We start from the raw sequence: 17,671 nt of genomic DNA on the forward strand, positions 1-17,671 counted from the left end.
AACTCCGGTAAAGTGTGCAATACCGCTGTTTGGCCACACACGCCCGGCTGACATCAGCCCGCCGTTCGAACCCAGAGGGGCGCTGTTTCACCTCTTTGAGAAAACTGAATTTTGCCAAAAAACTATTAACTTGTTCAGTAAAGTGCAGGGAAAACAGACAAAAACACAGTAAAATTACCAGTCAAATGCCCACTGTTTAGGGCCAGCGAGTGTTTTAAAGATTTTTTCATTCCCAATCATCCTGAAGTGTTGAATCGCTACTATTACTATTTTCTTTTTCTTTATTCAAAAAAACAAAATGTTACTAATTCTCATGATGTGTTGCCTATGAAATTATCTGTGTCTATGCCCCTGCAACTGTGTGTGTGTACACAATATATTGTTCATGTAAACACAACACGACATCGACAGCCCACCTCAGCATGCAGCTGACAATAAGTCTTTAAGGCTCAGATTGTCTTGTATTGTAGTTGACTGTATTGTGTCTCGGGCAATTGAAGAGGCTGACAAAGACATGAGGACCCAGGGGATAAAAGTTTTATCTGCACAATTTCCTCTTCGTTCAAGCAAGGTGCAGTGGCTGAAGGTGATGGACAAGCCAAGAGATGAGGAAGATGAGGTGGAGAAAGAAAGAGCAGATCTCAGTTTCATTTCACTGGAACAACAAATAATTTAGCTAAAAATGTTAAAACCTCTCAAGAGATTTTCAATGTTTGTGTTTAAGCTCACCAAATTCTGTCAAGCACAATTTTTGTAAGCATCCCTGTTGGTGAGAGAGCGTGTGGGTGTGTGTGTGTGTGTGTGTGTGTGTATGTGCGTGTGTGTTTGTGCATCCATCCTCAAAACAACTCCCGTTTAAAGCCAGGCCATAAACGGTGGCAAATAACAGCAATTTCAGAGCTAATTCGTAGATTTCACGTGTGGATGCATCCATCACCTCCCTCCATTTAATGCTGTGAATAGAGACACACACTGACATTACAACCATGAGAAAAGACTCGTGTGTGTGTGTGTGTGTGTGTGTGTGCGGTGGATGGAGGTCTCAGGTCTAATGATTTAAGCTTAGTTTGCGTGTCAGACCGACTGCTGGGCACAGAAATGTGCAACAACACACAAGACACACTGTCGTTACTGCAGGTGTCAAAATGAGCTGGTTGTTTTTCGGTAATCAAATTAATACATTGATTATGTCACTTTGATATATATTCAGATTCTTTATACCCAGAAATTGTTGACCTTTTTGTGTTTTCATGTGGGTGTGAACTCATTTCGCTCCAGTATTCTTTGTTCTACGGCCCCTGAGTTACAAACTTGACACCTACCTTACATCTCACTGATTATCTGCCACCGATTCCGACCTCAGCACATCTGACAAGAAGGAAGTTCAAAGTGAGGCTCGCACTATGACTCAGGAGGTTTAACCCTGCACCTTCCATCTGTCTGTATCGTAAAATCTATACAGAGTGAATAAAGCATGAAAGGAAATCAAGTCGACCTACAGCATATCTATAGTTTTTACTTATAGTGGTGTCGGAGTTGGTTCAGTTGAAGGTAAAACATGCAGACTTTGATCGAGAGTCCCAACCTGGTAAAGACAGCTGAGGGCGAAAGGTCGACCATGCAATGAACATGCAATTCCACTTCTCAACCCTTTGGAAAAAATGTTTCTTCTTCCTCTTCCCTTGATTTCACCTCTGACAGTCGTGCCCTAGATATTTCTCCATCCTTGTCACACACGCTCTTAGCAGGTCTCATCGGCTGCCAGCTGTGGAGGAGAGGACGCGCAGATCAGCGCAGATGAGAAGTGAAAAGGATGAAGGGAATCCAATCGATCCAAAACCTCCATCCTAATCTTGTTGACACCCTCAGATGGTGCAAACGGCAGCCCTGGGGCAACTTCGGAGAAGAATTAAATCTAGATATCTTTTTTTTTCTCTCTCTCTCTCTGTCCCCCAAATCCTTGTCATTTTCAACACAGGTGACAGTTTAGTGTGAGAAAACACAGCATCCTGTGAGTGAACACAGGTTACTTGTAATTCTCCACATGAAACATCCTTATTTTATTTCAGAATCAGATATTTAGAAACTCTTCAGGTGTGTTCTATATGTTGACTCAGATCTTTCAGGTCCGGCGCATCGGAAATACTCTGCTGCGTCCCTGTGGCTGGTGCATGCGGTGCAGTCACTCAGGAAAAAGAAAGCAGGTTTTTATATTTCCACCTCTGGCTTTTATTCGTAAGCACATGTACAGCAGTTTGCCGTCGATAGCTACAGAAAGGTTGGCAGAAATCCACAAGTATATGTTGATATGACTCTTGTTTAAAAACTGTATACAAAAAGACCCCAAAACTGTACATCAATTAACATAACTACATTTATATCTTATATATATAAATATTTATATATGTATACCGTATCTGTGTGTACAGCAATTATAGATACTGTTGGTTATGAGTAAAACAGAGCACTGCACAATAACACGTTGTAAAAGAGAAAAGATAACATTCTGTTTGAAGGCTGTCACTGTTTCAGTGGTCTTGAAAAGATCAGGACCGTTGGAGTGATCGGTACAGTGAGACCTTCAATCCACCATTTAATGGCTTTGAAAAAAAATGTCTACAGCATAGTGTCCATCATCAGACGAGACGGTTCAGTGCAGGGGTGTAACTGAGCTAACACCACAGAAATCTCTCTTATTTTATAAATTATAATAATTGTCCAGTGTTGTTCGAATACTCTTCAACCCAAATAAGACACACGTCAAAGAGTCTCTTGAAAGTAAAAAAAGAAGAAAAGGTAACACGGTCTCTAACACATTGTACATACAAAAAGCTCTCAAGTAAGTGTGGATATTATTCTTTTGTAACATATTTTTGAATTCATATGGATCCCACAGTTTTCTGATGGACAGATTTACAGACAAAGCTACAGGACCAACCTGACTTATGGCACCAATTCATATTCTCTGTGTGCCTCTCAGTGTCAATATTATAATAATAAAATCTCATGTTGGTGTTTCTCTTAAATTTACAGGTGGGAAAACATGATATCATTTTCCTAATATTAAATACTGGCACAGTTATGTCGGACAAAAATCTCCCTTCAAGAATCTGCATCTGTCAAAGTCCAGTTTGAATGCACACATGGAGCAAGAGGAACTGGATCTTTGATTTACATTCACGATCCTGAGAACGTTAAAGGTTCAGTTCATCCTAATTACACCAAAAATGTATAGGTTTGGTTTTAATTATGTATCTCCAAGATTTCATCAATATTCAATATCTCGTCTCAGAAACAATATAAAGCTTGCCCCCCCTTTTGGAATTTGGCTGAACTGACCCTTAATAAGAAAACCACGTGGATATATTTGATTCCTTTGCTTTGCTGTTAATTTCTATCGGAATTATTTCTGTGGAAAGAATCGTGAGAAGCAAGTCAGACATTTAAGCAAACAATACAAACAAAATATGAACATAAAAAAAAGAAAGGTGTAACACTGATCCAACTGCAGTTGATCAATTAAGTTTTCTACGTCTTTAAATGAGTGAGAATTGAAGACTTTATAAATTAATGAAAATAGTTCAAATAACTTTTGAGAGACAAATTCCCTCCTGGACAGAGACAAAACATTTGGAATAAAAACAATAAAAATGATGCAGAAGTGATAATTAATTTGTTCATTGATTGTTCTTTCAAATGTTATGTTTCAGTGCTGTATTTTTTTTTCCAAATAAATCATCTTGGACAGTAGAACCTACGTCCATTGACTTTTACATTCACCTTTTTTACTCACTTATCTAATCTCTCTTCGGTCATGCAGCCATACATCCGTCGTCTGCAGTGCCTTTCCATCCAAATGCCTATTATTAGTAGATTTGACCATAAAAAGCAAGCACAGACAGTTGAGCACAGACTAGCACAAGGCACCTAAAGTAAAGCAGCTACGAGCATCTCTAGCAGCAACAAGGCTTTAGTTCACACGGAGGAGGACTATTAAAAGTCGAGTATAAAACAATTTTCTACTCTGTCTCACATTGGATGTGTACTGTAGATGGATGGAGTGATGATGAGAACGGATGGAGGCGGCTGACGTGGAGAAAACTCCTGTGTCGCTTCAGAAGAGGGAGAATGAGAGAAGAGGAGGAAGAGAAAGAGAGGGACAGCTAGAGAGAAAGACAGAGAGAGGATACGTGTTCAAACAGGAAAATGTAAGACACAATTCAAAGAAAGCACGGTGAGAATCTTATTTCACCTCCTGTAATAACATCATAAGGCCTTTTATGGGCATGAGCACTGAGCGATTAGACGCTATAAGCCATCAAAAATATCCTGCAAACTAAAATACCTGACAAATATGATAATTCCACATTAGGTGGAACAACATCTGTATGAGTATGAGCGAGTGAATTTCCGATACCTGAATTTCATCACTCCGCAGCTCATAAAATAAACAAAGCAACTGTGGATACTCTGTATGATTTCATTTCACCTTCATGTTTCTCCTTACGGACGTGAAAATTGTATTGATCGTCTCAAGTAACTCTCGACAAGAAAGGGAACAAACAACATATTCAGGCACATATGACGAAGGCTGAGCGAGTCCAAGGCTGACGGACGGGTCCTTTTAAATGTGTGTTGTAAGAGGAGCAGAGCTTTTAGTGACAGTACATTGACGTGTGAGCATGGAACTGCCTTTAAAGAAACTGAGAGATGATGGGATCATAATAAGAACCACTATCTAACTAAGTTAAATTAACTGCAGTGGTTTAATTCTGTATTTATTCCAGGTCCAATTTCGTCTGACGTCTGTTGTGTAGGTTTTGTATCAATTTATACGACAGTGTTACAGTCATGATTTCCTACTGAGACTTGGGTCTACGTACTGTGTGTGTGTCGTACATTTTAAATGTCTATATGACTAATGAAGAAAATCTCAGAAGGACTGAAACTACTAATCAAAGGCATCAAGATGCACTCGACAGAATCCTGACGTCATGATTTGTACGTTCATTTCTAAGGTGCTTAAAATAGCATGTGACTAAAAATAAAAAAATATCTAATCTCTCCAAACTTGACAGTTGACCTACAGACCACACCGTGTAATCTGATTTAATAAACTTGCCGTACGTCTGTGAGTTAGAGGAGGTCAGACGTTTCTATCTTCTGGTTCTTTGGTTCATGATCTCTGGTATTTACAAGGTGACATTAAGGCATAAAGAAACAGCCAAGAAGCCATTTGTACTGGTACCTATCACTACATCAATAAGCATAAAAAGACTTCAGAGCATTATAGATGAATATTAGATGAATGTCTATAGTTAAAGTGCTTCAAAGATAAAAGAAGGAGATCCTGCAGCGATACAGAAGTACAGCACAAACACTAACAGGACAACTACCGGTCTACACACCTATCTACTCCACAACACTCTAAACTACCTACATGTGACTTTCAAAGCTTTCATGTGGGAAGTGGAGCCAAAGTCTTTTTATCCTTTAAGACATAATATACGACTACTGATAAAAACAGGAGAAAAAGACCGACTCAGATCCACAAGTCACACACGAAAGCGTCACTGTGACGTGTCCTTACAAGGATGTAGAGTCTGACCCCCCAGAGGGCCTACGGAGTGTTTCGGGATAACAGGTTTGCACAAAGGCAACACCAGTTAGTCCTATGAAGAGGCAGAACAGACAAGTCGGAGGGACGGACAGACAGAAAGAGGGAGATGGAAGGAAGTGAAGAGAAGAAAAATGATTGGTCAGAGAAAGCGGGTGCTGAGAAAGCACCGTTACCGTCATCGGCATCATCAGTAGCAAAATTCCAATCACAACACATCATCAATTTTGTGGGGAAAGTCATATAAACCCCAACAGTTAGAGAAAAAGTACGCTTCCGCTGCCTGCTCTCAAAGGCAGACTGGTGTAAAGGGCCCGTGCGCATATTTTCAGTCTGCTATAATATGCTTTATGAAATCGAAGCTCTAGAGTTTGTTATTGTCATGACGTCAGTACACTGAGCCCTTTGCGCGTTGTAGCGGCAAGCCTGTGGATGCAGATCATTCCAGTGCTTTGGAGGAAGTTATAGAGATTACTTTCACTGTAATCCCTCACAGATTACAGACATCTGCTATGAGCAACATAGTCCATTATTTAACTCCAGCTCAGTAAAATCAACAAATGCAGTCATGTTTTGGGGGATGTGACGTCCTGTTCCACTTCTGTACCAATTCATCACCATCACTCCTTTGTTCAGTCCAGCTCTGAAACACCTGTCATTGTATCTGATATCCGGAATTAGGAATTTAAAAGAACTACCAAACTGAAATAAATTAGACTGAGGTCTCGGGCCCCGCCCCGCTGTAGCCATGTCCCTGCCCGAGGTGGCGGGAGTCATCTGCGAATCGGAGGAGGGGGGTGAAGGTGCTGTAGTCTGGCTTGCGTTGCCAGTGTGTGAACATGACTTTCTTGCTAAAGGGTGCAGACCTTCGGGGGTTCGCCGCGTTCCTTTGGTGTCCCGAGCCTCGCCGGTGGCCGCCAGCCTTGGACGGGGCATGGAGAGACGCCAGAGGGGTGAACTCGGAGAGGTGGCCCTTATAGAGTTTATCAGCATTCTGCACGGGGGTGTGAAGGGGGAGGAGAAGGAGGCAGAGGGCGTAAGGTATTAAGAAAGAAAGAGGACGGAGGAGGAGGAGGGACAAAGTAAAAAAAGACAAGGAAACATGTTACTCTTGAAACACTGAGTAGAGAGTTCTCCCAGAGCAGGTGGAGGAGATTTAAGAGACATGGTTATCACAGCTGCCAAAATGCAAACATTTTGTTGACATATACTTTTGTATGGCCTGGAGCTACATGCTCTAGGGAGGGCTTTCAGGTGAGCTACCACCTCTCTGGAGGTTGGAGGTTTCATCTTTTGGTACCAATGAGAAAACTATTTCAACTGTATTGTCTAAATCTTCCTGTGATTTCATTCTTGAAATGTAAAAGGAAAAAAATTGTTGCAGCTCAGATGATATGCATCAGTGACTTGACACTGGAAACAACTGATTGATTAAATAATATAATTTTAAAAAAATAGCTGTCTTTAAGCTAATGGCCAGCTGTGATGATAATGTCCCTCTTTTTTAGACACAAGCGATGCAACCCGAGCACATTTCACATTAGTAATGAAAAACATTAATAAATTAATAAATGCCACGGCACCAAATAACACCATGAGCTTGCTTTAATAGAACCAAACCATGCAAATGAAACAAATGATAAATAAACATGCATGAAGGTTATGTCCCACTGTGAGTAAACTGTCGTGTGCCGCTGTAGCCACACTGACGTGTAACTAGAGGGCGCCACAGCTCCATGTAAAGAGTCACCAAACAGGATCCGAGTGTATCATACATTACCTGGAGAAAGACTGGATCACTGGACTTTTAAGGCCTTTACAAAGGCACCCAGACACACAGACACACACACTCACACACACACACACACACACACACCACGGCAAAGTAAACCCCATCACTCCAGGATGTTAATATCACCGACCATTACCCAATCCAACCATTACAAACTCCCTCTCACTCACACACACACACACACAAACACACACACACACACACACACACACACACACACACACACACACACACACACACACACACACACACACAGAGTCAGGGTGTATGTTTTACCGTGCTGAAGCCCTCTAGGCTTCTGTGACAGCTTCTCCATCTAGTAAGGAGTCAGAACTCTGGTAGGCCAGGGCCCTCTCAAACACTCTCATATCCCTCACACTCTGTATAAACACACGCAGGCATACACACACACACACACACACAAATACACACACACACGTTCACATTCAGATATGAGAATATTCTAACATTAGTGTTCAACAAACAATGATTTCTAAAACAAAAAAAGTCATGAAGGCGTCACATCACACGTCACGTTTACACGACGTTGCATGCAAACAGACGGGATAACACGAGACTCACTTCATGCAAAAACGGTGGCAGGGAGAAAGTCACAGGATAATATACAGAAAAGGGAAACTACAGAGAGGAACAGGGATGTTAGAAAGAGGTGGAATGGCAGTGGGGGGGTCACCTCCTCGGGTTAGAAACTGATTCTGCTGGAGGTCTGGGACAGCATAAAGATGGTGGAGGGCTCGGAGGCAAGGCACCGGCCTTTAAACTGCCACGGAGGAGAGCCAGAGCAAGGATACAGCAAAGGAGAAGAGGATGAGGAAGGTGGGAACCAGGAGGTCAGCGGGAGGGAGTGAACGGGGGAGAGGGGGAAAGAGTTAAAGCTCTGAAGATCAGTCACACACACGATCAATTCAAAAAGTTCTCATGTACAAAGTCTTCATGTTCAAACAGCCAAGAGAAGATGACGTCGGTCGGGCTCTCGTTATTAGGTTGATTACGGAAAAAGAAATGTTTAGGTTAAGAAGGAAGTCACATAAAAGGTTTTCCAGGTCATTGAAAGGCAAAAGTTCAAAAGTTCACCACAAACAGTTAGAGAACAACACATCAAACTGTTACACGTCTGCTTCCGTGATGTGTTCTTGGCACTGCAGCAACTATCACAACAAAGAAACAGGCCTGGTAGAAAAGTCCCTTTGTCTCCATGTACTGCACCTGCACCTAGAACAACTGAGCTCCTCTGAGCCTAGGAGTGGCCGACTGTTTTCATGTGGTTGTCTGAACGCTACAGGATCTTTAACTGACTCATAAATGCCTTCTAAGCTTTATCATTTCGGCATGTCACTCTTTAGAAAATCTAGGAAAACCAATTTATTTTCCGTGGAGTCATATTGATTTTTAAGTGCTGCAGGTAACAGTTGTTTTCAATATCGATCAGTCTGCAGATTCTTAAGTGGACTTATCAACTATTAATGGCGTGGTGAAAAATGCCAATTACAATTACTCGGAGCCCAAGGTCATACCCTCAAATGTCTTGTTTTTCAAATGTCAAAATGATATTTACATTCTAGAAGCAGGTATCACATTTATTTTGGCAAAGTGCAGTGAACAGAGACAGAGAGGAGCTCACGGACTCACATCCATCAGAGCGGGGATGAAGCCAAAACCGGCAAACATCTGCTGACCCACAGTCGTCAGTTAGACATGTTATAAACAGCATTAGAGTCGCTAACACTTTGGTAAATATCATAAAGCACCAACAAAAATGTTCTTCATCACTATTCCAAAATACATTAAGCACATTATTAGTAATAAATTGAAAAGTATACATTTTTTTAAAATTAGCTATGTAATATCCATATGAATGTACGCACCTGTATGCGTTCAGTGGTGGTGGGCCACAGCGCCCTACAGATCACCTTCTTTACCACATCTGGCAACAGACTGGCCGTTATCAGCAGGATTATACTGAGCCAGGCCGGACCACTGGACAACATCTGCATGAACACGTAGTACATCCTCTGGTAGTTGAGGAAGGGCCTGGAGAGGGAGAGGAGAGGGGAGGTTGTAACAGAAATATTGGACAGTAGCCAGGCTGCTCGAGTTGAGTCAGCCTCAATGCCAATGCTGCCAGTAGTGAAAGCTAGGAGCCAGAAGTAGGAGCTTGTCTATTGCCTCTTTAAAATATATATATAAATATGTTTTCTTAACCTACCAGATGATTCCTCCCCACAGCAGAGAGAAGACCACAAAGAAAATTAGTGATCCCCAGATGACAAAATGGTTGATCCAGGTCCAGTAATGAGTATCTAGAGCCAACTAAGAGAGAAACATGAGAGCTGTCAAGTGTAGAATTACAATGATACTAGTGATGCAGCCTTACAGTAACGTATGGGCCCCCGTGTGCTCAGATATTGTATGTGTACGCGTATTTACTGTACCTTGAATGTAACAGTGAAGACGAGCACAGTGAAGACCAGCGTCCCAAACGTCCAGTTTCCAAACATCTGCAGGAGCAAACGGTCATTGTTAGTGAAATGGCATTCACACACCGTGACATCAGTGAACACACACTGTCAGCCGGAGAAGCAAAGCAACGGAAAGTGCTTGGTTGGAAAACCTTGGAAAACACCTGGATTCAAGAGCGACACGACTGTATTCAGGAGAAATTCACAGTTAAATGCACTTAGGTCATTCTGCAGGCCTGGTGTTATTATGGTACACGGCGAGAAACTTGAGTGCAAAATATTCAATAGAGAATCAATCAAACAGATGGCAGGGAGCTCAGACAGCAGCATTCAGGTGGAGCATAGACTCTCAGATGACCAATGAATGGGACACGTGAGATGAGGTGTTTTTAAATGACTCCATGTGTTAATTACTGGGCTACATGGGCCGTTAATAAATGAAAAAATGTTAATTAGTCTTGTAAATTTTGAACCAGAAGACATAAGGAGGATGATCGGGCCGATTGCACATTTCAATAATCTGAGCTCTTCCCTTTTATGCTTTGAGTCAATTCAAAAGATTCAGATTTGTGTCCTGCTGGATGGAAACATCAGTGCCAACGTCCTTGCATCCAACCAATTTTTTTTTACAAACCTAGCTTAAAATCCAAATAGTCCTGATGGTTCAGAGAGTGACCACAAATGTTCTTCTCCTCTCAAAGGAGCAGCATCAGCGGATGGAGAATCAGATTAGACAGATGACAGAATGTCTTCAATGTCATGTAATGGAAGTAGAAGTGCAAATCTTTTTTTCTATATCCATTTATCTTGTGCTTTTAACTGAACACACACACACACACACACACACACACACACACACACATAAGGTACATCTAATGTGTTTGATCACTACATTAACACCTAAACACACGAGCGTGGTTCGAGGTAAAGGCCGGACACTACACAAAAGCCTGCGGTTCCTGCATCTACAGCCGACACTGAGGGTTGGGCGTGAGACTAATGGTGAACAGATGATGGGTCGGTTGGGGATCAGGCCATGTGACGGGACGAAACAGTGAATTGAAAAGTGAAACTAGGGGCAGAGGTGACAGAGAGACAGCGACAGGCTTACCATCTGTGTGTTGGTTGTCATTAGCTGGGAAGGAGGAAAGAGAAGCAAAAAAGAAAGAGCAACACAAAGGTAAGAGAAGAGGAGGAAGAAGAAGAGGAGAAGGCCAGAAGAAAAAAATCATAATGAAATAAACTGAATGGAATTATTTGGCTGGAGAAGAGAAAGAAAAAAAAAATTAGATGCAAAAAATTAAGTCAAATCAAGCAAATCAAAGCAGTCCAAAAGGTTTCCGGGAGAGTAACACTCCTCGAAAATGAAAAGGACACAAACTGAGAACACAGAGGAAGATGGTGGGAAACCAGCCGTGCTGTCGCGTCTCGGATGTGAATGGAGGAAAGTCCTTGGACTCTTATATTAAAATGTCAATCATCAGAAATCCTTCTTAGCTCAAGGGAACTGGTTAGATCAACAGCCTTCAGACTTTTCCTGAAATCAGATGCTGCATATTTGTTGAGAAAAGATTTTGAGCTACAATACTTGAACCTGCAAAATAAAATTCAAAAAAGTTTGAGATTTGAACCAGAAGGAAAAATGTCTCTGATTTTTGTTTTTCAATAAACTAAAATAACCACAAAAATAAAGATAGACACATAGGTGTTACCTGTCCGTTGCTGGTGAAGGTGGTGTTGTCAAACAGGAAGTAAGCACCAAAGAACATCACAATGGCATCGTATACACCCAGAATGGTCCAATATATGAAGATGGGCCACCGCAGCAAAGAGTTCTTAGCAATATCTCTGTGAAGGTAAACACATCATACCAGTAAACATCATGAATTGCTCATATGGACAAGCTCTCGCATGAGTGATTAAACATTTATTGATCAGTGCTGCATTACCTACCTTTAACCAGAAACGAATGTAATGAGATATTTTAATTTGATCTAGCGTAGACAATCATGTGCGTTGATTCATGGGTACATTACTGATACAGGCCCATCATAAAAACTAGAACACTACACGACCCAAGGCCTTTGATTCATCTCCAGAAAGAGAGAGAGAGAGAGAGAGAGAGGGAGAGAGACGAGGGAAAAGAAAGAATGCAGCCTGAGAGGAAAAACGCTTCATCTAATCATGTGAACCCTCGTGTTTTTCACTTTGGAAACGTTGGAGCTGTGACCAAACTGAATCCAAGAAAACAAAGTTAAGTGGGACGGTTCTGCCTGATGAGGAGAGGAGGTAGACACCAGCTGTCAGGGGTTTGGGAACTCTATTGGAATTTTCTCTCCCTTCTGTGTCGAAAATGTGAAAAATGAGGAAAAAGAAACACTCTGACCTATACAGAGACGGGTCCTTCTTCAGGATGTCCATGTTGATGTGCTGCTCTATGAGACTGTAGAGCAGGATGGGTAGCGAGGTGAAGCTGATGTTGTACAGAGTCAAGTAGGCTGTATCATACAGCGGCTGGAGAGACGCACAGAGAGCAGCATTTTCATTCATTCATCCTTTCATTCCTAATGATCGTTGGATTTTGATACTGTGTGTGTGTGTTTGTGTCTACCTGTTGTGAGAAGCCACAGAAGAACTGGTAGAGGAACTGGGGGAAGATGAAGCAGACATTCTGGGAAAAGACAAAATAAATGAGAGTAGAAAAGCAGGCAGCAGGTTAGAAGTACACACTAGAACAGCATTCAAACCCACAATAAAAAACAACCTGGCAAAAATTAAAATTAGATTTTATACTAAGTTGAAAACATCTTCTTAAGCAAACACAATTTCTACCTTGTAGAAGAAGTATTGCACAAGTTCGGAGATGCGTATATAGTAATAGTGTCCGTGGACGAGCAGAATCTTCTTGAGGTGTTTGAACTTCGGGATGGCGTAGTCACTGTTCCTCACGGCCTGACGACCCTCTTTACCCATGATACCTTGAGAGGCAGACAGGGGTTTGTCATTTCCTGGTATTTTCAGTTTGGACACATTTACAAACTATATACTTTGGATAAAGCAACACTGCAGATCTTTCTTGACCTCGGGTCCCAACATCGAGAAGTTATTCAATGTTGTGGCAAATTTATTTTGGTAAAGATGCCACAAAATAATGCATCATAAAAGTTCTCAATGGAACTATTTTAACCAACTGCACAAAGGGTTTCTGCTCCAGATTTACACTTGGCTTCAGCGGTGCGTTGTAGGCTGTGAGTTATTATCGTTAAAATGAAGCCAATTAAAAGGAAGTGGCTGCCAACATGAAGCAACTTAACAGAGTAGCATGTCAATCGGATGTTGCAGGAATGGGACACTCTTCCGAAGCACTAACCAATGCCAACATGGGCCTCCAGGATCATGCTGACATCATTAGCTCCATCTCCAATCGCAAGTGTGATCGGGTGCTCCTTGGAGTCTTTGATCAGCTTCACAATCTAGAAATGAAAAGGCAAGAAAGCAAAACGCACATCACACGTGGGAACTCTTGACCCCAAAATCAGTACCAGTTGCCATCAGAAGTCTCTGTACCTGTGCTTTCTGGAGTGGCGCCATTCGACAGCAGAGCACGGCGCTGCAGTTGCGGCAGATTTCCAGGAAGATCTCTTTGTAGTTCCCTGAGCTTGAGTCCTCCTGGCCTGGCCTCATCACCGCAGAGAGGGTGGCTCCATCAATGATCAGACCATAGTCGGTGCAGTCACCTGATAAACTAGACAAACAGAAGACGGGTCAATAGGTCTGTCTCACTGCAACAGAAACAGAAAATGCTGTTTTGCTCCCTCTTCTTTTAAAGTACTAAACACACACACACCCAGAGAAAGTGTCCCTGGTCATGCCTCCGTGCTGCCTCAGGACGGTCCTGCTCAGGTCAAACAGGACGTCGTGGAGGCTCTGCTCCTCGGTGCGCTTGGTGGTCAGCTCCAAGATCTGGGTGTTGCGATGGAAGAGCTTGCTGGCGTAGCAGGTTGCAGCCGCCGTCTCCATCTTGTCGCCGGTCAGCACCCACACCTTCATGCCGGCCTTGTGGAGAGACTCAATAGTGTCCGCTGCTTTTTCCTGGAGCCTTTTGTGGAGAGAAGACAAAGAAAACAGTTTCAGTTGAACAAAATATTCCTTAGAGAGGCATACAATATAATAGTCTGCCTCTCTTTATACAGGATAAGTGGACTTGCAATGCCCTCAGGGTTAGGCCCGTCTCAGTAGCGAGTGTGCGACTGGAGAGCAGAACCGCCACTTACCCTTGCTCAGTTTGTCTCTCTTAAAACTGGGGCACTCACAGAATCAAGCGCTAGTGCTTAGCAGTGTGCGAAGTGGCAGACCAAAAGCAAAGACTGAATTTCTATACAATGAAATTGTCCTTTTAAAAGAGATCCTCCACCTGTCCTCCACAGCCGTGGCTCCCAGGAGTATCAGGTCTTTCTCTATGAGGTAATAGGCCTCTGCCAGGCGTTTGTCGCGGTCCTGTAGCGCCAACTTGGCCCCGCTCAGCAGGTGGCAAACCTCCTCGTACTGTTCAGGGCTCAGAGGCCTGTAGGCAACACAGAGGGTCCTCAGGCCCTCCTGGAAGTGGAACAAGATTCAGGCAGGGTTAGATTCATGGGATGGAAGAATCCAATGATTTACAGAGAAAAACACATGCATTTTCCATCATTTGTTTTACAAATAGAGTTTGTTCTCTGAATGAAAGTGTGTGGGCAGCAACTTGCTCTTTCTATTTGAGTGCACCACCCACCACAGATCCTTCTGGTTTCACTGAAAACTATTATTAATCTGCAGATGCAACTACGACAATGTGAGTTTCCACTTGAGGTGGAATTTTTTTGTATCAAAGACAGAAGGACTAGAGTAAGAAAATTATGAAATATGTTATTCAAGACCTGATGGGACAAACTGTACGTGCAATTTTTTGTCTGTTAAAATTCACACCCAACTCTCTCTGGAAAAATACAATACAACTGCTTGGTGGAAGTGTGTCATACTCCACTGATCAACTTCCTCTGGTTACCATGGAAACCACCGTGTTCATGTGCTGTAGCTGTGGAAACAGCTGTCACACAACCTTTGAAACTTTCAGGAATGCTCTCAGAAAAAAATATTTTTCTGTAAGTTTGAGGGTTCATGGGAGTGTGTTTGCGTTTGTGTGTGTGTGTGTGCGTGCATGTGTGTGTGTGTGTGTTTGTGCATGTGTGTGCGTGCATGTGTGTGTGTATTCTCTCACCACTGCATTGCGCTCCACCCGAGCTTTAACCTCATCCACCTTGCCTGAGATAACTCGAGGGAAGATGGCGGAGTCTGCACCTTTGCAGAACAGATAGAGCTCACCTGCTCCCAAAAACACACAGGCAACATATTGAAATATATATGATAAATATAATATATAAGAATATGTGCAAGACAAAAATGATATATATATATATAATGTGATATAAGATTGTTGTGCGTTACCAGTGCTGGCCCTGACGATGACGCTCATCCTCCGTCTGACTGAGTCGAATGTCAAAACCTCGAGCAGCTCAAACCTGATTTTACAATCAACATTGTAACAAGATTGAAAATATGCTGTAGTTAATCCTTAAAAAATCTTACATAATTTCGCAACATTCTCACCAGCCTGTAAATTGAAAATCAGCTGAAAGGCCAGGAGATAAAATAATTTTCAGTTGACAATAATCTTCTCTGTTCTCCACTGATCTAAATTTATAATCATGGCTCAGAGGCAGCTGGTTTTAGCAACTTGCACATGTTGCAGTAATGACTTAATATTACAAATCCAGCTGTTTTAGTTTTTGAGAAATTACGATTGGAATCAACCAATCAGTGGAGAAAAAAAAGGGTTAAAGAGATAAATATCGTTTAAAAGAGAAACGCTTACCTCTCAATCTCATCCTCTCTATTCAAGATCTCCATGTGACTGTCCTTGAGTCGCAGATAGGTGAAACCGAGCCTGCAGTAAACAACAACACACCATTACTGATTATCACTAGCTCTGTGTGTGTGTGTGTGTGTGTGTGTTTGTGTCTGTGTGTGTGCGTGTGTGTGCACCTCTTCATTCCCTCCACCAGTGCCACCTCGTCTGGAGATGAGGAGATATAGAAAGAGGTGGACTTGCCCTGGTGGAGGCCATGCTTGATCCCGTCCACCGTCTCCTCCTCCTTCACCTGCACCGTGTGGCACAAACACAGCGCCCGGAAAAACAGCTCCTCGTGCTCCTGTGGGGTACGACATACACTGTGTTACCCCTTAAACACATGTACACACACAAACACACACATATAAACACATCCATACTTAGGATGCACTCACCCTGGCTCCAGGACCTGGCGACGTGTCAATCATGTCCATACTGGCTGCACCAGGCATCACCTAGCAACAATGAATCCATTTAATATAACATGTACTGTGTGTGATACGTTAACATAATGGGTTTTTTTACAGTTCTGCCACATTTATAACTAGTTATAACAATAACTATTACTACATTTAACTGGGTATGAAAGTCACACTAAAAACAAGATATCACAAATACCGTCAGTAATATATCGTCACCTGTCCATTACAGATGGCATGAGGCACATAAACGTGTCCGTCCACGCAGCACTCTATGAACTCCATGTTGTTCTCTGTCAGAGTCCCTGTCTTGTCTGTAAACACATATTCCACCTGGAAAGAGAGCAGGTTAAAAGTCCTGTGTTTTGTCATTCTAAAAATTCAAGTTTCAAAGCAGCTGCTCATATTTGTGTCTCAAAATCACTCCTCTCTGCTCTGAGACTCGTGTACTTTGTTACCTGTCCCAGTTCCTCATTCAGGTCCGACGTGTTGACCACAGCCCGCTCCCCCAGCTCCTCATCGAACATCTCATCATCCCACATGATGAAGTAAGAGCCCAGGAACTTCTGCATCTCCACAGTGACATACATGGAGACGGGAATGATGTAGTTGAAGAGAACCATGAAGGCCAAGAAGTCTGTAAACGCCCGGATCACCTGAGGATGAGGAGTGTGAGGAGGTGATGACGGAAACACATATTTTTTATTATTTATTAGACCGACAATTACTGTGATGAACAGACTCACGATGTGCCTCTGCTTCTCCGACTCTGTCCTCTGATTGTACCACGGCTCGTCTCTGTTGGCTTCGGCCTGCCACACGTACTTCAGTAAAGTGTTGATGAGGGCCTTGCTGATAAGAATGCACAGGTAGACCACCAGGTAGGCGTTCATCGACCTGCAGGGGGCGACAACAAGCAGCCACTGAATGTTGTTCACAATAATTTCAGACAGAAAATGGAACATACACATTTCTTAGTAGACTCAGGGCTTCCTTTGTGTGAGTGTTTTGATTTGAATACTTAAATCCTCTTTATAAGTTGCTTATTTCTGCTACACTGTTAAATTAATGGAAAAATCATGTCCTGTGTGTTTGGACTGTAACACTCAGAGTAGATACTTGTGAACATGGAACAGCTGAGACAAGGCATTTACACCCAGCCAAGTCAATTTTGGCAAAAGGAGGACAAATACAATTCCAATGCGTTAATCCGGCACACACACTCTGTCTAAGTGTAAATGTAATCCACCTACAGTCAGTCATATCTACAGGCCATCTGGCTACAAGATGCATGTACACTCCAGATGGAGAGAAAGTGATCCAGTCAGTGCAGTGAGCCACAGAGACACGAGGACGCCCCGGTCAGTGACGAAACAAAGGATTGATGTGTGAACGGATGGATGGAAGGATGAAAAATGT

At 42.5% G+C, this 17,671-nt stretch overlaps 1 protein-coding gene across 8 annotated transcripts in view; it reads right to left on the minus strand.

The window, feature by feature from the left end:
* Nucleotides 1-2,211: 2,211 nt before the first annotated feature.
* The window catches only part of atp11a (ATPase phospholipid transporting 11A), a 35,247-nt gene continuing 19,787 nt past the window's right edge, over nt 2,212-17,671 (minus strand). The window contains exons 11-33 of one of the 8 annotated variants that reach the window (XM_035629996.2): nt 16,999-17,149; nt 16,711-16,908; nt 16,472-16,585; nt 16,229-16,288; nt 15,968-16,134; nt 15,798-15,869; nt 15,371-15,444; nt 15,144-15,247; nt 14,304-14,485; nt 13,737-13,988; nt 13,457-13,634; nt 13,260-13,362; nt 12,722-12,867; nt 12,501-12,560; nt 12,276-12,403; nt 11,602-11,737; nt 11,001-11,024; nt 9,863-9,928; nt 9,637-9,740; nt 9,296-9,461; nt 6,484-6,611; nt 5,591-5,672; nt 2,212-4,163 (exon numbers count right to left, since the gene is read on the minus strand). In XM_035629996.2, coding sequence (XP_035485889.1) covers nt 5,621-5,672; nt 6,484-6,611; nt 9,296-9,461; nt 9,637-9,740; nt 9,863-9,928; nt 11,001-11,024; nt 11,602-11,737; nt 12,276-12,403; nt 12,501-12,560; nt 12,722-12,867; nt 13,260-13,362; nt 13,457-13,634; nt 13,737-13,988; nt 14,304-14,485; nt 15,144-15,247; nt 15,371-15,444; nt 15,798-15,869; nt 15,968-16,134; nt 16,229-16,288; nt 16,472-16,585; nt 16,711-16,908; nt 16,999-17,149 — 2,665 coding nt within the window. In that variant the 3' untranslated portion in view covers nt 2,212-4,163; nt 5,591-5,620. Of the gene's footprint in view, nt 6,612-7,685; nt 7,790-8,103; nt 8,191-9,295; nt 9,462-9,636; nt 9,741-9,862; nt 9,929-11,000; nt 11,025-11,601; nt 11,738-12,275; nt 12,404-12,500; nt 12,561-12,721; nt 12,868-13,259; nt 13,363-13,456; nt 13,635-13,736; nt 13,989-14,303; nt 14,486-15,143; nt 15,248-15,370; nt 15,445-15,797; nt 15,870-15,967; nt 16,135-16,228; nt 16,289-16,471; nt 16,586-16,710; nt 16,909-16,998; nt 17,150-17,671 lie in introns of all 8 variants that reach the window. The other 7 variants (XM_035629997.2, XM_035629995.2, XM_035629998.2 and 4 more) reach the window with 7 other exon arrangements.

Source organism: Scophthalmus maximus, chromosome 1, assembly GCF_022379125.1.
Source record: "Scophthalmus maximus strain ysfricsl-2021 chromosome 1, ASM2237912v1, whole genome shotgun sequence".
Taxonomy (NCBI): Eukaryota; Metazoa; Chordata; class Actinopteri; order Pleuronectiformes; family Scophthalmidae; genus Scophthalmus; species Scophthalmus maximus.